The sequence below is a fragment of the Rana temporaria genome, chromosome 1, assembly GCF_905171775.1.
Source record: "Rana temporaria chromosome 1, aRanTem1.1, whole genome shotgun sequence".
NCBI classification, from domain to species: Eukaryota; Metazoa; Chordata; class Amphibia; order Anura; family Ranidae; genus Rana; species Rana temporaria.
This window is the reverse complement of record NC_053489.1, coordinates 435,263,920-435,281,569: the sequence shown is the minus strand read 5'-3', so window position 1 is coordinate 435,281,569 and position 17,650 is coordinate 435,263,920. Positions and strand designations below refer to the sequence as shown.

General features: G+C 41.9%; 1 protein-coding gene across 1 annotated transcript in view; it reads right to left on the bottom strand.

Annotated features, from left to right (window-relative positions):
* Positions 1 to 5,494, bottom strand: part of NPFFR2 (neuropeptide FF receptor 2) — a 264,009-nt gene extending 258,515 nt beyond the window's left edge. The window contains exon 1 of the mRNA XM_040326126.1: positions 5,019 to 5,494. Coding sequence (XP_040182060.1) covers positions 5,019 to 5,176 — 158 coding nt within the window. The 5' untranslated portion in view covers positions 5,177 to 5,494. The remainder of the gene's footprint in view (positions 1 to 5,018) is intronic.
* Between the last annotated feature and the right edge of the window lie 12,156 nt (positions 5,495 to 17,650).

Sequence of the window (17,650 nt, the reverse complement as noted above, 5' to 3'; positions counted from 1 at the left end):
GTTATTCATCCAGACTTTAGAATGTGTGATGGCACTCTCAATATGGTGTTAAAAATTCCCCATTTCTTTTTTCCATCTGGGAAACACCATATGCATACACTTGTTTTCCATCCACTCAGAAAGCCTGATCGCGGCTCTCTGTGCGCATGCGCACGCGCATGCGCAGTGTATTGTTTTCTGGCCTGTCGGATGATTGTCAATTAGCGTGACGTCATCCGCGCGGGGTATTTAAATTCAACAAGAGCCTGTGCATGCAGTTGCTCTTTGTTGAATGCCAGCCAGGACGGACGTCCAGGGGGCCTATACACCATTTCACTGCCTAAGATCGTTCCATCTGCTAGTCAAGCATTGGGTATGTACACAAATTCTTTTTCCTTCATTACCCTTGCTTATTTTTGTCTGCCACCATGCCTCTATTAAGAGTGGTTTTGTATTTTCAACAGCTGATTGCTGTTCCACTGTGGGGGTTTCCTCACTCCTCGCTCCAGCTTAACGCTCAACGCTGCCATCTTGTGGCAATTTTTGTGAATTGACTTGTTATCCAGTCCTTTATTATCAAGGTAAAAATCACTGCTTATATTTTTATATTTTTGTTTAATGTCAGGTTCCTTTTGAAATATCAACTACTTCTCCTACAAACCAAGTGCCTATTAAATCTTTTAGTTTACTATCTGGCAACCAATAATATTATCATTTATTTGTTTCTTTATATTTATAATTTTTTCTTTCTTTATATATATACTTTTTACCGTTTATATTTTCTGGACTTGTTACAGTTAGGAGGGAATTCACATGGACCCTTTACCTTCTGGTGTCCCAATATTTTCTATCTAAGGGCGTTCCCCTTTTCCAGCTCTTGGAATTGTCCTCTGAATGCCTAGGCCCTTATACCTCTTTTAAGGTATGCTATATCAGTCAAATTTTATACATATTATACTTTTCATATATACTTTTTTCATTCGTCTTTTTCCTTTTTTCTTCTTTTTTCTTTCTCCTTGACTTCCCTTTTGTAATTTTTCTATGGTCCCACCTAGTGTTGGACACATTATTATTTTTTCTTGTCTACTATCCAATTTTTAGATACCCCAACTGGTTCAAACCTGCCCGGCGGTGCATGGTCAGTGTGGCTTTGACCCTTGGTATCTCATTTCATCTGACTAAGGTAGTTGGTCTGATCATATATTTAATTCTGGACGCTGCTGAGCACTCTTCAAAGTTTCTAAACACCGTTTTTCGGTGAGTATTATGGCCACAGTCGAAATGCTGTTTCTTATTTGCTCAGAGGCCTTTTTGTATTCCTGTACAATATGCCTAATGTTTAAACAATATTGTATTGTATTTGGATATATATACATCTCTAATGACAACACTGTTTTGTCTTTTAAACACCCAGAAGCTCCCGAAGAAGCGACAACGTCGCGAAACATGTTGAGCTGATCCCCACTTTTATCCAAACTCCTCCTGCACCATCTCTTGAAGTCTACAACGCCACCCAGCGCTTATTGTGTATTTTTACATCTAGCCCTGTGGCTATCAGCGGTGTCTTTCTGAAAGGGACAGGAATTGAGTTATTTGTATTTTGTGTTGTTTTTCTTTTTCTGATTATCAAATTGAGCAATTGTTCAGTGTTTTTTGTGCTAATGTACTGTTCAAATTAAAATTATTTATATTTTTTTAAAAAAATCTGGTGCCTACAAAGTCCATTTTCTCCTAGTCTCAGACTTCACAGTCTTTTTCTATTTATCTACATTATTCAGGATGTGGCACCTTATATTAAGGGGTGTTTGATTACCACCCCAGGGCAATCGTAATTCTAAATATAAATATACTGACACACAAAGTAATGTCACTTTATCTAATCGAGGAACTGCTACATGTCCAGTTGTTCTTTTCTTCTTTAGCTTACACAATAAGCCATAGTAAAAAAAAAAAACAAAGCTAACATGCAATGGGCAGTAGCCCATGATCAGAAAAAGATGGCTTTTAATTGATTGCTATGGGCTACTACACTGCATATCATAATTGCCTATTGCACTCCAGAGAACAAAGTGGCATTGAACTCAGGTTTTAAAAAAAAAAATGTTTAAGTATGTATTCTTAACTGAAAACATCACCTCTAGTGCTCTCAGCCTCCTCCATATCTCCAAATTAAATGTTTACAGCTATAAACGTTCGTCCTGCTAGGGTGGCTACATTGGCTCTCCATGGTCCCTCTGTGTGTAGGAATGTAGCCACCTTCTTCTTGCTCGCTCCCTAGGGGAACTATGGACATTGAGATTTGTAGTGTGCATTGAATGTGCATAGAGCTGTGCACATTGCCACAACTAAGGCCTCGTACACACGACCGAGAAACTCGACGGGCGAAACACATCGTTTTGCTCGTCGAGTTCCTTGTTAGGCTGTCGAGGATCTCGGCGAGCCAAATTTCCCCATTCCCGTCGAGGAAAAAGAAGACATGCTCTCTTTTTGGCTCGACGAGATCCTTGACGGTTTCCTCATCGAAAAATGTACACACGACCGGTTTCCTCGGCAAAGAAAAAAAAAACAGCAAGTTTCTTGCTGTTTTTTGCAGAGAAACTCGGTCGTGTGTACGAGGCCTAATGTGCACCGCTTGTTCCCAACATAGAGAAGTAGGAGATGTTTCGGAGCTCACAGACAACATCACAAGGAGGTAGAAAAACATAGTAAGAAACAATATAATGTACAGAAAAGATTATGGGACCATTAAGTAGTGGATATGTATTAATAATATTATCACTTTCATTTCTATTGGGTTGCTACGAGATATTGCACTTTCTGTATCATCACTGCCCATTAAACTGCAGAGAAATGTGATTCCTGATGCGATTTCTGATACATTTCTATGAGCTATTGCACTTTGAATATCATTATGACTGATTCCACTGCAGAAAATTTAGATTTTCTGAATGGTTGCTTTGGGCTACTGCACTTTGGGGTTGATTTACTAAAGAAAAATAGACTGTGCACTTTGCAAGTGCGGTTTCTCCAGAGCTTAGTAAATGAGGTAAAGCTTCACTTTGCAAAATAATACCCAACCACATGCAAGGAAAAAAAAATGATAGTTGCTTGCACATGATTGGATGATGGAAAATAGCAGAGCCAACCTCTATGCATATCTATGCATATCACCACTTCCCACTGCAAAGAAAGTCGATTTCTGATGGGTTACATTTGCTCATTGCTCATTGCACTGCAGAGAAAGTAGATTTATGATGGGTTGCTATGGGCTTTTGCACTTTGGACATCATTGCCCAATGCACTGCAGAGAAAGTAGATGTCTGATGTGTTACTATGGGCTATTGCACTTTGGACATCATTGCTCATTGCACTGTAGACAACGTAGATGTCTGATGGGTTACTTTGGGCTATTGCACTTTGGACATCATTGCCCAATGCACTGCAGAGAAAGTAGATGTTTGATGGGTTACTATGGGGTATTGCACTTTGGACATCATTGTTCATTGTACTGGATAGAAAGTAGATGTTTGATGGGTTACTATGGGGTATTTAGTTTTGGACATCATTGCTCATTGCACTGCAGAGAAAGTAGATGTTTGATGGGTTACTATGGGGTATTGCACTTTGGACATCATTGCTCATTGCACTGCAGAGAAAGTAGATGTTTGATGGGTTACTATGGGGTATTGCACTTTGGACATCATTGCTCATTGCACTGCAGAGAAAGTAGATGTTTGATGGGTTACTATGGGGTATTGCACTTTGGACATCATTGCTCATTGCACTGCAGAGAAAGTAGATGTTTGATGGGTTACTATGGGGTATTGCACTTTGGACATCATTGCTTATTGGAATGTAGACAAAGTAGATGTCTGATGGGTTACTATGGGGTATTGCACTTTGGACATAATTGCTCATTGCACTGCAGAGAAAGTAGATGTTTGATGGGTTACTATGGGGTATTGCACTTTGGACATCATTGCTCATTGCACTGCAGAGAAAGTAGATGTTTGATGGGTTACTATGGGATATTGCACTTTGGACATAATTGCTCATTGCACTGCAGACAAAGTAGGCTTCTGATGGGTTGCTGTGGGCTATTGCACTTTGGACATCATTGCGCAATGCACTGCCAGAGAAAGTACATTTTGGACAAGTTGCTATTGGCTATCACTGTGCAATACAAACAGTGTGGTCAGGTAATGTACTATAAGTAATAGAAGGCAACTCACTAGGTGCTCAAAGGTTCCAACCTGTGTATAATTCCATAATATCAATAAACAAAAAACTAAGAGTGCATCGCAGTCATTCCAATGTTATCCCATGTATGTTATCATCACAGATCCAACACTGGACATACTTCCAGCAAAGTTAGCCCTTCATCAGTTTCTCATACATTGCAGATCACAGCATTGTTAGATCAAATAGGATTCCCTTAAACTTCTCTCTCTGACCATTGAAATGCTTTATAACATCCTCACAGCTGTCTTGGCTAATAGTCAAGTCTCTTCCGTCTACTTCTATAGCCAACCTGCAGAATAGAATTTGTCAGACATCAGCGGTCCCCTTCCTCATGTTAGCACAAGAACACATTAACAACACCATCTTTTACACACCATTCTCCCAATTGGCCCTTTAATATTTCAAAGAATAAAATGAAGATTCAAGGACAATACAATACAATAAAGCGCACTTCACGCTTTCTGAACAAAGTGTCTGCAAACATCAGAGGACTTTTCCATTAGAGTGCAAGTAGACATGGCACTAATGCAGAGTATGTATAAGGATCCCAAGACTGCCAATAAAGCTAATTATTGATTGACAGTAAGTGCAGGCATTTCATTGCTTTAAGTACTTTCCTGAAATTCAACGGTGCTAAAATCCAAGACTAGAGGGGAATTTATCAAAATTGTGCATGGAAACCAATCAAACTATAGCTGTCATTTTCAGAGCTGAACTGAAGAAGCTGAAGTTAGAAGCTGATTGGTTTCCTTGTTTCCTTCTATGATCTATCCCCCCCCTTGTGCAGAAAGACTTACCAGTGGAGAAGAAGTCCTGAACTCAGAAACCAGAGATGCTCTGCCAAGAACACAAGTCCTGGAAGTGTGATAAAGCTCCTCCAGCTGATGTCTTTAGGGATGATGAGTAGATGGGCTGACACAAGACACTTCCAGGATGTCAGCTGCAGAGGGAGCATGTGTTATATCCACAGCACAGGCTGATCTAGCAGCTCCTATCATCCAAATAGAAGCAGGCACTGACAGCATAGCACATCAGCATGCTTTCACCTCCCTTCTTTTTTTTTATATGTTGGAGGGATGCTGATGATGAGAAAGGCACGTCATTGCTTTGTGAAGGATCAGGGCTGTCCTCATCACTGCACCTCCCCTTATAAGTAGAGTCCTGATAAGGGTGACACTGGCCATGCACACACAGGCGACATCACACTAGCCTTGTGTGACAGTTCTCATACTGCCGAGCTGTCACATCCAGACACACCATCCTCTGCCTGCTACAGCTGATACTAATGTGGGACAAGTCACAGCACACTGACTGCATGAAGAACACAAGCTGCCTGCCTGCCTGCATGACTACCAACCCAGAGATGCAAAGACATTATAATGAGGGACTGATCTGAATATGATCCAATTCTTATAGTGCACTGACAGGTCCATGGGATCAGTTATATCATACTGGTAATGTACTGCTTTGTGTCTGATATGTTAGAATCAGGGATAAGGTGTTGTGAACACAATGTATATTATACAGTATATACAGAGAGAAAGGGGGGGGAGAGAACAAGAAAAGAGAGAGAAGAGAGAGGAGAGAACGAGAAAGAAAGAAGTGAGAGAGAGAGAGAGATGGGGCAAGAAAGAGAGATAGAGAGAGGGGGAGAGAGAACAAGAAAGAGAGAGAGAGAAGACAGATGTGAAAGAGAGAAGACGGAGAGAGCAAGAAAGAAAGAAGTGAAAGAGAAAAGAGAGAGAGAACGAGAAAGAAAGGAGCGAGAGGGCGAGAAAGAGGAGAGAGAGAAAGGAGATAGAGGAGGGAGGGGAAAGAGAAAAGAGAGGGGGGAGATAGAGATAAAGGAGAGAGTGGGAGAGAGAGAGAAATGAGAGATAAGAGGGAGGGAGAGAGAAGGGGAGAGAGAGAACGAGAGAGAGAGAGAGAAGAGGGAAGTGAAAGAGAGAGAGAGAAGGAGAGAACAAGAAATAAAGGTGAAAGAGAAAGGAGAGAGAGAATAAGAATGAACGGAGAGAGAGGGAGAGGGAGAGAGGGAGAGGGGGAGAAGGAGAGAGAGAAAGAGGAGAGAGAAAGGAGAGAAAGGAGATAGAGAGTAAAGAGAAGAGAGGGAGGAGAGAGGGCGAGAAAGAGGAGAGAGAGAAAGGAGATAGAGGAGGGAGGGGAGAGAGAAAGGAGAGGGGGGAGATAGAGATAAAGGAGAGAGTGGGAGAGAGAGAGAAAGGAGAGATAGGAGGGAGGGAGAGAGAAGGGGAGAGAGAGAACGAGAGAGAGAAGAGGGAAGTGAAAGATAGAGAGAGGAGAGAACAAGAAATAAAGGTGAAAGAGAAAAGAGAGAGAGAATAAGAAAGAACAGAGGGAGAGGGGGAGAAGGAGAGAGAGAAAGAGGAAAGAGAAAGGAGAGAGAGGAGGGAGGGGAGATAGAGAGTAAAGAGAAGAGAGGGAGGGGAAAGGGGGAGAGAGAGAGAAAGGTGAAAGAGGAGGGAGGGGAGATAGAGAGGAGAGAAAAGAGAGAGGGAGAGAGAGGGCAGAGGGGGAGAGAGAAAGGAGAGAGAAGAGGGAGGGGGAGATAGAGAAGATAGAGAGAACGATAGAGAGGGGAAGAGAGAGAGAGAAAGGAGAGAGAGAGGAGGGAGGGGGAAGAGAGGGAGGAGAGAGAACAAGAAAGAGAGAGAGAGAAGAAAGAAGTGAAAGAGAGAGAGAGAGGAGAGAACGAGAAAGAAATAAGTGAAAGAGGAGAGAGAGAATGAGAAAGAAAGGATAGAGAGGGGGAAAGGGAGAGAGAGAAAGATGAGAGAGAGAACGAGAAAGAAAGGAGAGAGGGATAGGGAGAGAGAGAGAGGGGAAAGGGAGAGAGAGAAAGAGGAGAGAGAGAAAGGAGAGAGAGGAGGGAGGGGAGATAGAGAGAAGAGAGAGAGGGAGAGAGAGGGGGGAGAGGGGGAGAGATAAATGAGAGGAGGGAGCGGGAGAGAGAGAAGATAGAGAGAACAATAGAGAGGGGGAGAGAGAGGGGGAGATATAGAGGAGGGAGGGGGAGAGAGAACAAGAAAGAGAGAGAGAGAGAAGAAAGAAGTGAAAGAGAGAAGAGAGAAGGAGAGAACGAGAAATAAAGAAGTAAAAGAGAAAGAGGAAAGAGAGAACGAGAAAGAAAGGAGAGAGAGGGAGAGAGGGAGAGGGGGAGGGAGAACGAGAAAGAGGAGAGAGAGAGGAGGGAGGGGAGAGAAAGGAGAGGGGGAGAGAGAGAGGAGAGAGAGAACGAGAGAGAGAGAAAGTAGAGAGGGGGAGAGATAGAAAAGAGAGAGAATGAGAATGAAAGAGAAAGAGGGGGAGAGAGAAGAGAGAGAATGAGAGAGAAGAGAGAGAGAACGAGAATGAGAGAGGGGGAGGGGGAGAAAGAAGAGAGAAAGGAGAGAGAGGGGAGGGGGAGAGAGAGGAGAGAGAGGAGGGAAAATAGAGAGAGAGTGAGAGGAGAGAGAGGGGGAGAGAGAAAGGAAAGAGAGCGAGAAAGGAAAGATATAGAGAAAGGAAAGATAGAGAGAAAGTAGAGAGAAGGAGAGAGAGAGGAGTGAGAGAGAAAATAAAGATGTAAAATAGAGAGAGAACAAGAAAGAAAGAGAAGAGAGAGAGAAGTGAAAGAGAGAGAGAAGGAGAAAACAAAAAAAAAGAAGTGAAAGAGAAGAGAGAGAGAGAACAAGAAAGGAGCGAGAGGGAGAGAGAGAGGGGGGAGAGAAAGGAGAAAGAGGAGGCAGAGGAGAGATTAGAGGGAAGAGAGGGGGGGAGGGGAGAGAGAGGAGGGATGGGAGAGAGAGAGGGGGAGAGAGAAAAGAAAGAAGTAAAATAGAGAGAGAGAGAACGAGGAAGAAAGAGAAGTGAAAGAGAGAGAATGAGAAGAGAGGACGAGAAGAGAGAGAGAGAACGAGAAGAGAGAGAGAGAGAGAGATACTTCATAGGCAAATATATGCTCTTTATCCCCACACACGGCAATGGGAATTCAGAAGCAGCTTAAAAGCTGTTCAGGAGCGCCTCTTAAGGATTTCATATGCAAACTGAGCATGCCTGTACACAAGCCATTAAACACTTAAGGCCTTGTAAACACAATAGGATCGCCAGAGAACAACGGTCTGAATGACCGTTTTCATCAGTCCAAACCGATCGTGTGTAGGCCCCATAGGTTATTTAACCTTCGGTCAAAAAATAAGAACTTGCTTTAAAATGTAACCGATGGACTGGTAACCGTAACCGTTAGTATGCAAAAGCATCAGTTAAAAACCTGCGCATGCTCAGAATCAAGTCGACGCATGCTTGGAAGCATTGCACTTCGTTTTTTTCAGCACATCGTTGTGTTTTACGTCACCGCGTTCTGACACGATCGTTTTTTTAACTGATGGTGTGTACGCACGACGGACCATCAGTCAGCTTCATCGGTTAACTGATGAGAGCGGTCCGAAGTTAACCGATGAAGCTGACTGATGGTCCGTCATGCGTACACACCATCAGTTAAAAAAACAATTGTGTCAGAACGCGGTGACGTAAAACACAACGACGTGCTGAAAAAAACGAAGCATGCGTCGACTTGATTCTGAGCATGCGTGGTTAAATTTAAAGCAAATTGGCTTTTTTTTAACTGATGGTTAAATAACCTATGGGGCCCACACACGATCGGTTTTGACCGATGAAAACGGTTCATCAGACCGTTGTCCTCTGGTTAACCTATCGTGTGTACGAGGCCTTAGGTTTGCTGGTGTGATCCTGAACATAGCTAGGCATTCTTATTAACCTCCTTAGCGTTATCCCCGAGCGTGACTCGGGGTGGTTTTTCCATGCTAGGATCGGTATCCCCGAGTCACGCTCGGGGTAGATGTGCAGAGCGTGCAGCGGCGGGGCTTACCTTCTCGCAGCATCCACAGACAAAGTTACTTACCTTGTCCCTGGATCCTGTGATTCATCCCCGCTGTGTGAGCGAGCGGCGTCCTCGCTCGATTCACACAGTGCCCGTGTGCCGCCGATCTCCGTTCCCTGCGCACGGGGGCGGAGAACGGCGCCAAATTCAAAAAAGTAAACAAACACATTACATACAGTATACTGTAATCTTAAAGATTACAGTACTGTATGTAAAAAATACACACCCCCTTTGTCCCTAGTGGTCTGCCCAGTGTCCTACATGTTCTTTTATATAATAAAAATGTTCTTTCTGACTGCAAACTGTAGATTGTCCATAGCAACCAAAAGTGTCCCTTTATGTCAAAAATGGTTTTAGAGCAGCTAGAAAACAGCGATAATAAATTATAATCACTTGCAGAATTGAGCGATAACGATTTGTGGGGAAATTTGTCATAAAAAAATAAAAGTAATGACAGCGACAATTCTGCAACTGAGCAAATGTTAGTGATTTTGAGTTAATTACATTATTGAATAATTTTTATTATAATTATATTATTATTTGTTATAATTATTTATAATTATTTATTATATTATAATTTATAATTTTGTTTTTAAAAAAAAAATCATACCCGGGATGCCTACTAGACTCTTGTTTGGTCAGATTTAAATGAGTTATTCCTAAGAATTGCAGGCCTACAGTATAAAACGCCAAATTTCCTTGCAAAATAATTGTACCGCTTTTGGTATGTAATTCCAGACAGAATCATACCGCCAGGGAGGTTAAGGGAAAGTGAAATGCATGCTAAAAGGCTCTTGTGTCTATCAGGAAAAAAATCGTCTTTGAACAAAGCTAACCTTGATTTTCCCTGCTACACCATGGCAAAAAGGTTCATAAAGTGCAAAAGAAACATACAAAGCAAAAAAAAAAAAAAATATATATATATATATAGCTAATAAAACGTTTATATAACTCATACCTACTGATTTATTTCAGAAAAATGTAATTAAACTGTGTGGCTGAATTTGCATTGCACAGACATCGCAGGTAATGTGCACAGCAATGCAGTGTAAATCACATGCGATGTCTGGCATCGCATTAGTGTGAACCCAGCCTAAAAGTCCACTGTTAAATAACTTTTCTCCACTATAAAGAAAATACAGATCATAAAGGGTAACCTCAGTAATCATTAGCATTGTCCCTGTATTGAGAAAATATCTCACCTTCTGTATTTCTGTATATAAGCCATTATGCCTCACTGTAGAGAATTTTCTTAAAGGGTTTGTAAAGGAATTTTTTTTTTATCTTCATAGCTTCCTTTACCTTAATGGAGTGCTGTTTTCATGTCCTCATTGTTCGTTTTTGATCTCAAGTTGCTGTAATTCTTCTCTGATCTCCACACTTCCTGGTTGTCTGTTTCCTGATAACCACCATACTGGGAGCTTTCTCTCTGTGGTCACTAATCAAGGAGGTGTGATTACTTTGTGTCTAAAACCCCTCAACACCAATCAGTTTCGTTTTACAAACCATCACTGCCCTGTATCGGCTCTGTGTCCTTTACAACTCCTTTAAGCATATTTTTTTTTGTGAATTTGTTACAACTAAAGAACATAGCAGGTTTACAAGTGGTTAAAGTTAAAGCTGTTGTAACCCTAAAAAATAAAAACAAATTGATCCTGTTTCTTTAAAGCATGAATAACAGCACAGTTCTTTTTCTCCCTTTCTATCATCTAAAATACCTGGCTGATCCTGCCTGGTGCTGCCCTTCCCTCTGTAAAATGACCACGGCTGCTGATCCCTGACACCGTGGTCAGTTTACGTGCCTCCGTCATCCCACAGTCTCTCCTCCCCCCCTCTCTCCCTGCCTGACAGATCCTATATGTGAGTGGCCTCCTCCCTGATCCTCCCCTCCTGCTGCTATACTATGTAAAATAACAATCTGTTATTATCTGTGACTTTACAACCACTTTTCACACCAAATGTTCATACTATGTTGAGGAGGTACTCTAGCGCAGTCCCACCACATGGACAAGGAAAATACTTTATCTCCTGTGTGCCCACACCACTGCATTGCAGCACTGTGTGGGCAAACGGTGCAGAAATAAGGTAATCCATGCAGTACTTTTTATTAGTGCAGCGCAGTGAGACGTAATCCATTGGCTCGCACTGTGTCAATTCATTGCCTTGGACTGCAGCAATTTAACTTTATGAGATGTCTAGGTGACATCTCAATAAAGTTTGTTTTACAAAAAAAGAAAACAGTATGATCCACTGAGCTTAGTACTCCATCACTATGTAACATGTAACATATACAGTATATTTGCTATGCATGTTATTTTTGTATTCTGTCCAGAAACTCCATCCTCTTGCTCCTAAAATTGGCTGAATGCCTCTCCCAGCAGTCTGTCCAGAACATGAGGTTCATTTAGGGACCATTAATTGCATATATATATATATATATATATATATATATATATATATATATATATATATATATATATATATCACATAATAAATAATAATAATGTGTGAATTACAACAGAAAAAAAAGTGTGTGCATATGCAGTCGTGCATTTCCACATCTGTAAAGAATATATATTTCACTGTAAATGCAGCGCAGCTACACGACTTCAACAGTATTTCTCGCAACCAATATAATATACTAACACGTGTCAAAAAAATGTATACAACATAAATATTCGCAAAAAATCATCCAGCGTGCTAAAAAACTGATCACAAAAATAATGATATTATATATATATTCGCCACCACGTGTATAAGTGACAAACAGTCCAATATATAAACTCTGAGAGTTCCTTCCTTCTTTTGCTTTTTCACTCCAGATTCTAAAAATGGAACTTCTGCTCATTTGTCTCCTCCCCCCCCTCTGGTGTCACATTTGGCACCTTTCGGGGGTGGGGGGGGGAGCGTAAACCTGTCTTTGACAGGTTTCCTGTCCCCATTTCCTGGGAGTCTGGGCCGTGGCAAATTACGTTGCAGTTCGGCTCCCTCCTTCTCCCTCCTCCTTCCCCCGTCGCCGGGCCAGTAGGAGAGCACAGTGGCGCCTTGCGCATGTGCAGTAGGGACACGGCGTGAAGCCGCAATGCTACACTGCTGGGGTCCCTTACACACAATGGCGGCGGCAGCACCTGGTACCCAATGGAAACAACAGCTGCAGTGCCGACATTGCTGGACTCCTGGACAGGTAAGTGTCCTATTATTAAAAGTCAGCAGCTGCTGTATGTGTAGCTGCTGGCATTTCATTTTTGCAGGGGTGGGCGGACCTCCGCTTTAAGCGAAGGTGCATTTTTTTTTTTAATATATATAATCTTTATTTGTAGAGAATTTTTCTTTCATGACAACAAATATGACAGGAGACATACACAACTGTCCAACCGTGTATCCATGGAGTATACAATACAATAGGCCCGATTGGCCATCCAACAAAAAGGATATAAGGGCCGGAGGCATCATTTGCATGGTCAGAAGAACATATGAATCTTATCATAATCAAGGTGTCCCCAATCACTCTGTTAGACACAGGAGATAATTAATGGGTGGATAACACCAAGTCAGACAGGCGAACAAAAACAGAAAAAAGAAAAGGAAAAGTAACAAGAAGATAAAACAAGGAGAGTGTACTCATGCAAATTATGTAGGCATACCAGCAATATGTAATTCAAGTGTACTCATCGGGTTCAAGAAAAACAAATAAAAATACAATTATTCTACTCCTGCTGGAGACCGTACCATTGGACGTGAGTCCGTGGCTGCCCCTTCTACATAATCAATCCATGTGGCCCAAACACCAAACTATTTGTCATACTCGTCCTTGCATTTTGCCATCCACTCCTCAGCAGCCTTAATATTATTCACTAACCGGACCCAGTCCAAACGGGTTGGAACCTGGCTAGTCTTCCAATAAACGGGAATTAATCTCCTAGCCGCATTCAAAAGATGAGGCAACACCGATTTTCGGTAAAGGCTGAGAGGAATGGGACATGCAGAAGGAAGCCCATTGGAGAGTCCGGGAGGTCTACGTCCAGTATAACTTTAATTTGGGTTCTATAATCCTGCCAAAAAGGACGTACAATCCCACCATATATGGAGAAGGGAACCCCTATGGCCACATTCCCGCCAACAGGCATCTGAGGACATCGGGTAGATTTGTTTGAGTCTGGTAGGGACCCTGTACCACCTAGTTAACACTTTAAACCCATTTTCCTTCATTTTTGTATTAACAGAGCTGGAGTGAGTGAGGCGGTATAATTGGTCAAGTTGGGTATCAGTGAATTAGTGTTGCAGGTCTCTTTCCAATTCAATCCAAATATAGGCGGGCCTCCCGGGGGGACCCCGTCCCTGGAGTAGTCCATAGAGGACAGATATAGAGTGCAGGATTGGACTGGAAGACATGCACAGCTTCTCAAAAGGGGTGGCAGATGTAGGGGAACGTATGGCGTGTGGTAAACCATGCGCAAAGTGTTGAAGCTGCCCATGTCTCCAGACGTCCATCGGAAATCCACCATACTGGGCTCTAAGCTCCTCTAACGTGAGTAGTCCCTGATCGTGAAAGAACCTGCCACATCGCAACTCACCATCTGCCATCCAGAAATGGAAGAAAGACGGGTGTTCCCCCGGGGAAAACCAAGGGAAGCCTCCTAGGGGTGCCAGAGGGGAGAAAGGGGGAGCAAGTTGTCCTGATTTATTCATAGTATCCCATAACTTTAAAGCCTGGGTAGTTGTCTGGGAAACATGGATTGACAGACCCCTCTTTACCTGGGGAATCCAAGGGGCATGAGATAGATTATGGCCCGCCATAGACTTTTCCAAAGGCACCCAGGCCTTAGAGGATACCCTATGGTGCCAGTCCAATATCCGTTGAAGGGCAATAGCCTCATAATACCTGCATATATCAGGGACGCCCAAGCCTCCCAACCGCTTAGGTCTCTGTAAGGTACAGAGGGCCAGACGGGGGCTCCGTCCCTGCCAGATATATTTAAGAAACGCAGCGTTGAGGCTCAAAAAGAAAGACCTAGGTAATAAAATAGGCACCATTTGGAGGAAAAACAAAATGCGAGGCAACACATTCATCTTTAGCACACTCTTCCCATCCACGAAAAGGCCTCCCTATCCCACTGGTGCAGTTCTGATTTAATAGTGGAGATTAACTGGGTATAGTTACTGCTATACAGTTGAGAGTAGAGGGGGGTAAGATAGACCCCCCAAATGTTTCATGTGAGTGAAGGAGCGAGTAAAGGAGAAGGAGGACTGCAACTGTGTACGCAGGCTTGGGGAGACATTTTTACAGCGAAGGTGCATTTTGATACCTCCCCAATCACATGTGGCAGTGCATAATTGGGGGTGTATGCCTTCCCTCCTTCCCCTCACTGGCTACACGCAGCTGGCAAGGTGAGGCAAACGAAAACTTCCATGCTGCGCCCATTCGGAGAGAGGGTGCAGTTTTTAAGGAACAGAAGACAGGTATTTTAACCACTAATGACCTGTACACACGATCAGAGTTTCAGAATGAAGGTGAAGGGCCGGGGAATGAAATGTCCCCGCCCTCACCACCTATGGGATTGTGTCATACTAAGAAATTAATTAAAGTTTAAACAAAAACAAAAAAAAAGATTTTACTTACCTATGATTGGTGGAGCTTTTGTTGACAGTTGCCCTTAACAACGGTCCTCTAGCCCTATAAAAAGAATGAGGATGCTTCATCTGGGGCAGAAGAACGGAGAAGATTTGGAGAAGCACATCCCACCCTCCCTCCCTGTCGTGGCCTTTTTATGAGGTTTTAATCCCTTCTTGTAAGGGGATGATATATTTCATTTTATTTAGCTTGAGCTTAAATGGCTAAGCTAATTTTATTATTATAGAATATATATATATATATATATATATATATATATATATATATATATATAGTTATATGCTAATAAAATGAGTTAATATATTTAAATTGATTATTTAATTTTGATTTAAGAATTGTTTGATAAAATACAATTCATGTATACCTATAAATAAAGGCCACAGCCATTTCATACCACAGGTATAATTTTGTAGTATTATTTATTTATCCATAGAAATATTATATTGGTTTCAATGGTTATGACTACAGTCCCATAAAGTTTTGGAATAAACTCTGATGGATTTTTCAGACAGAATTCCATTTGAGCTGTCTTGCATACACACAGATACACCAAATCCCGACTGTCAAAAAGGCGGTGACATACAACACTACGACGAGCCTAGAAAAATTAAGTTCAATGCTTCCGAGCATGCGTCAAATTGTTTCCGAGCATGCATGTTTTTTTCTCCGTCGGAGTTCCATACAGACGAACGGAATTTCTGATAGAAATTTTTCACATGTTCTCTTTCTAATGCCGTTGGAATTTCTGACGGAAAATGTCCGATGGGGCATGCACACGATCAGAATATCCGATGAAAAAATTCCGTCTGACTTTTTTCCATCGGAAATTCCGATCGTGTGTTTGAGGCATTAGAGTTCCACCAGAGCAGTCATTTATTTCTTATGCCTCGTACACACGATTGGAATTTCCGATGGAAAAAGTCAGACGGAATTTTTTCATCGGATATTCCGATGTGTATGCCCCATCTGACTTTTCTGTTCGTCTGTATGGAACTCCGACAGAGAAAAAACATGCATGCTCGGAAACAATTTGACGCATGCTCGGAAGCATTGAACTTAATTTTTCTAGGCTTGTTGTAGTGTTGTACATCACCGCGTTTTTGACGGTCAGAATTTGGTGTGTCGGTGTGTATGCAAGACAGCTTAAACGGATTTCTGTCTGAAAAACCCATCTGAGTTTTTTCCGACAGAAACTCTGATCGTGTGTACAGGCCATTAGTTTTGTGTTTTCATGCTTTAAAAATCATTTTAGGCCTTAAGATTACTTAAAACTACCAAAACAAAGAAGACACCCTAATGAATAAAATGTTGGTAGTTCAAATTTTTTATGTTACACAATTAAATAAATAAAGACTGTTTATGAAACACAACATTTCTGTAAAAAATACACTAAAGTTCAATTCTGGACACATCATTGCAATTTATTTGCTAATTTTTGGTAAAATATAAAAGGTGACATTGTGCAGAGTAAATAGATACCGACCTTAAAATTACATGCATCGGTCAAAAACTTTAGTACCCTATAGTTTTTCATAGGCAGTGCTTTAAATAATTATTGATCTCACTCCGACGTGCACAGCGACATCTAACATGTGTAGGGCAAGCGCTGTTTTCCTATGTAGGCATCCAACACATTTGTTTTGTATGTTTTTGTATGTGTGTGTGGGGGTTTTATTTTTTAAGTGTCTATTTGAATGTTTAAAACTTTTTTTTTTTACATGACTTTATTGCTATCACAAAGGGGGCTGTTGGCTCGAGATACGGCGCTCCCATTGATTTTCTATTCACATATGCAAATGAGGTACGCCGATTCAAGAACGTACGTCCATCCGACGCAGTGCGCGTAAAGTCATACGTCCGGCGTAAAGTTATGCCCCATAAAGGAGGTGTAACTCAGCAGCATCCATGCAAAGGGCTGCAGCAGGGAACACAAGCCAACGTATGTTACGTAGTTTATGTAGGACGTGAATATGACTAGGCGTAGGTTACGTTCACGCCGTAGGCAGTGATCCGACGTATCTTAGGCAGTTGTTCCGACGTAATTGTGAGCATGCACACTGAGATGCACCCACGGGACGGCGCATGCGCAGTTGGAGATACGTATCTGTCTGGCGCTTGGTCCATCATTTGCATGGGGTCATGCCTCATTAGCATGGCTCACACCCACTTCCACTTACGCCGACTTACGCCTGAGAAACCCAGCACAGATTTGGGAGGAAGTGCTTTGTGAATCCAGTGCTTGCCTTTCTGCGCTGCGTCTGCGTAGCGTAAAGGAGATACACTACGGCGGCATAAATATGCGCCAGTGTCTGTGAATCCGGGCCTATAAGTATAGACTTGAACCTTATAAAAAAAAATCCAGATTTTGTTGCAAGGATCTGAATAAAAATGCTGAGAAATAAAATTTGGAACCAGAAGAAGGCTCCTCAGACATAAAAGAGGTTATAGAGGAGGGAAGAAACAACAAAATAAAAAGAGTTCTAGAAGAAATTTCTACAATGTAAGTAAAATAGAACTAAGCTCAGCTATGTGAAAAGGTTATAGGAACTGAATGTATTCATTCTTGAGAAGAGGAGATTAAGGGGGGATATGATCAACATGTACACATATATAAATAAAAATTAAGCTGCGCTGCGCGAACAGTGGATCAAATATGGTGATCAATATAAGTTATATTACATACAATGCTGGTAGGTGCATGACATCCATACAAATAGTGATGATCAAAAGTTCAAGTGAAAGAAAACATGAGTACAGTGACATGTGCATGCATGAACCTCAGTGCAAAAACACATGTAATGAATCCCAAAAAAAGTTCATAAAATGTTCGTCCTTCCGGATGGCAGTGAAAGTACACAAATGGTGACGTCAGCACGCTGCTCCTCCCTACGCCGTTT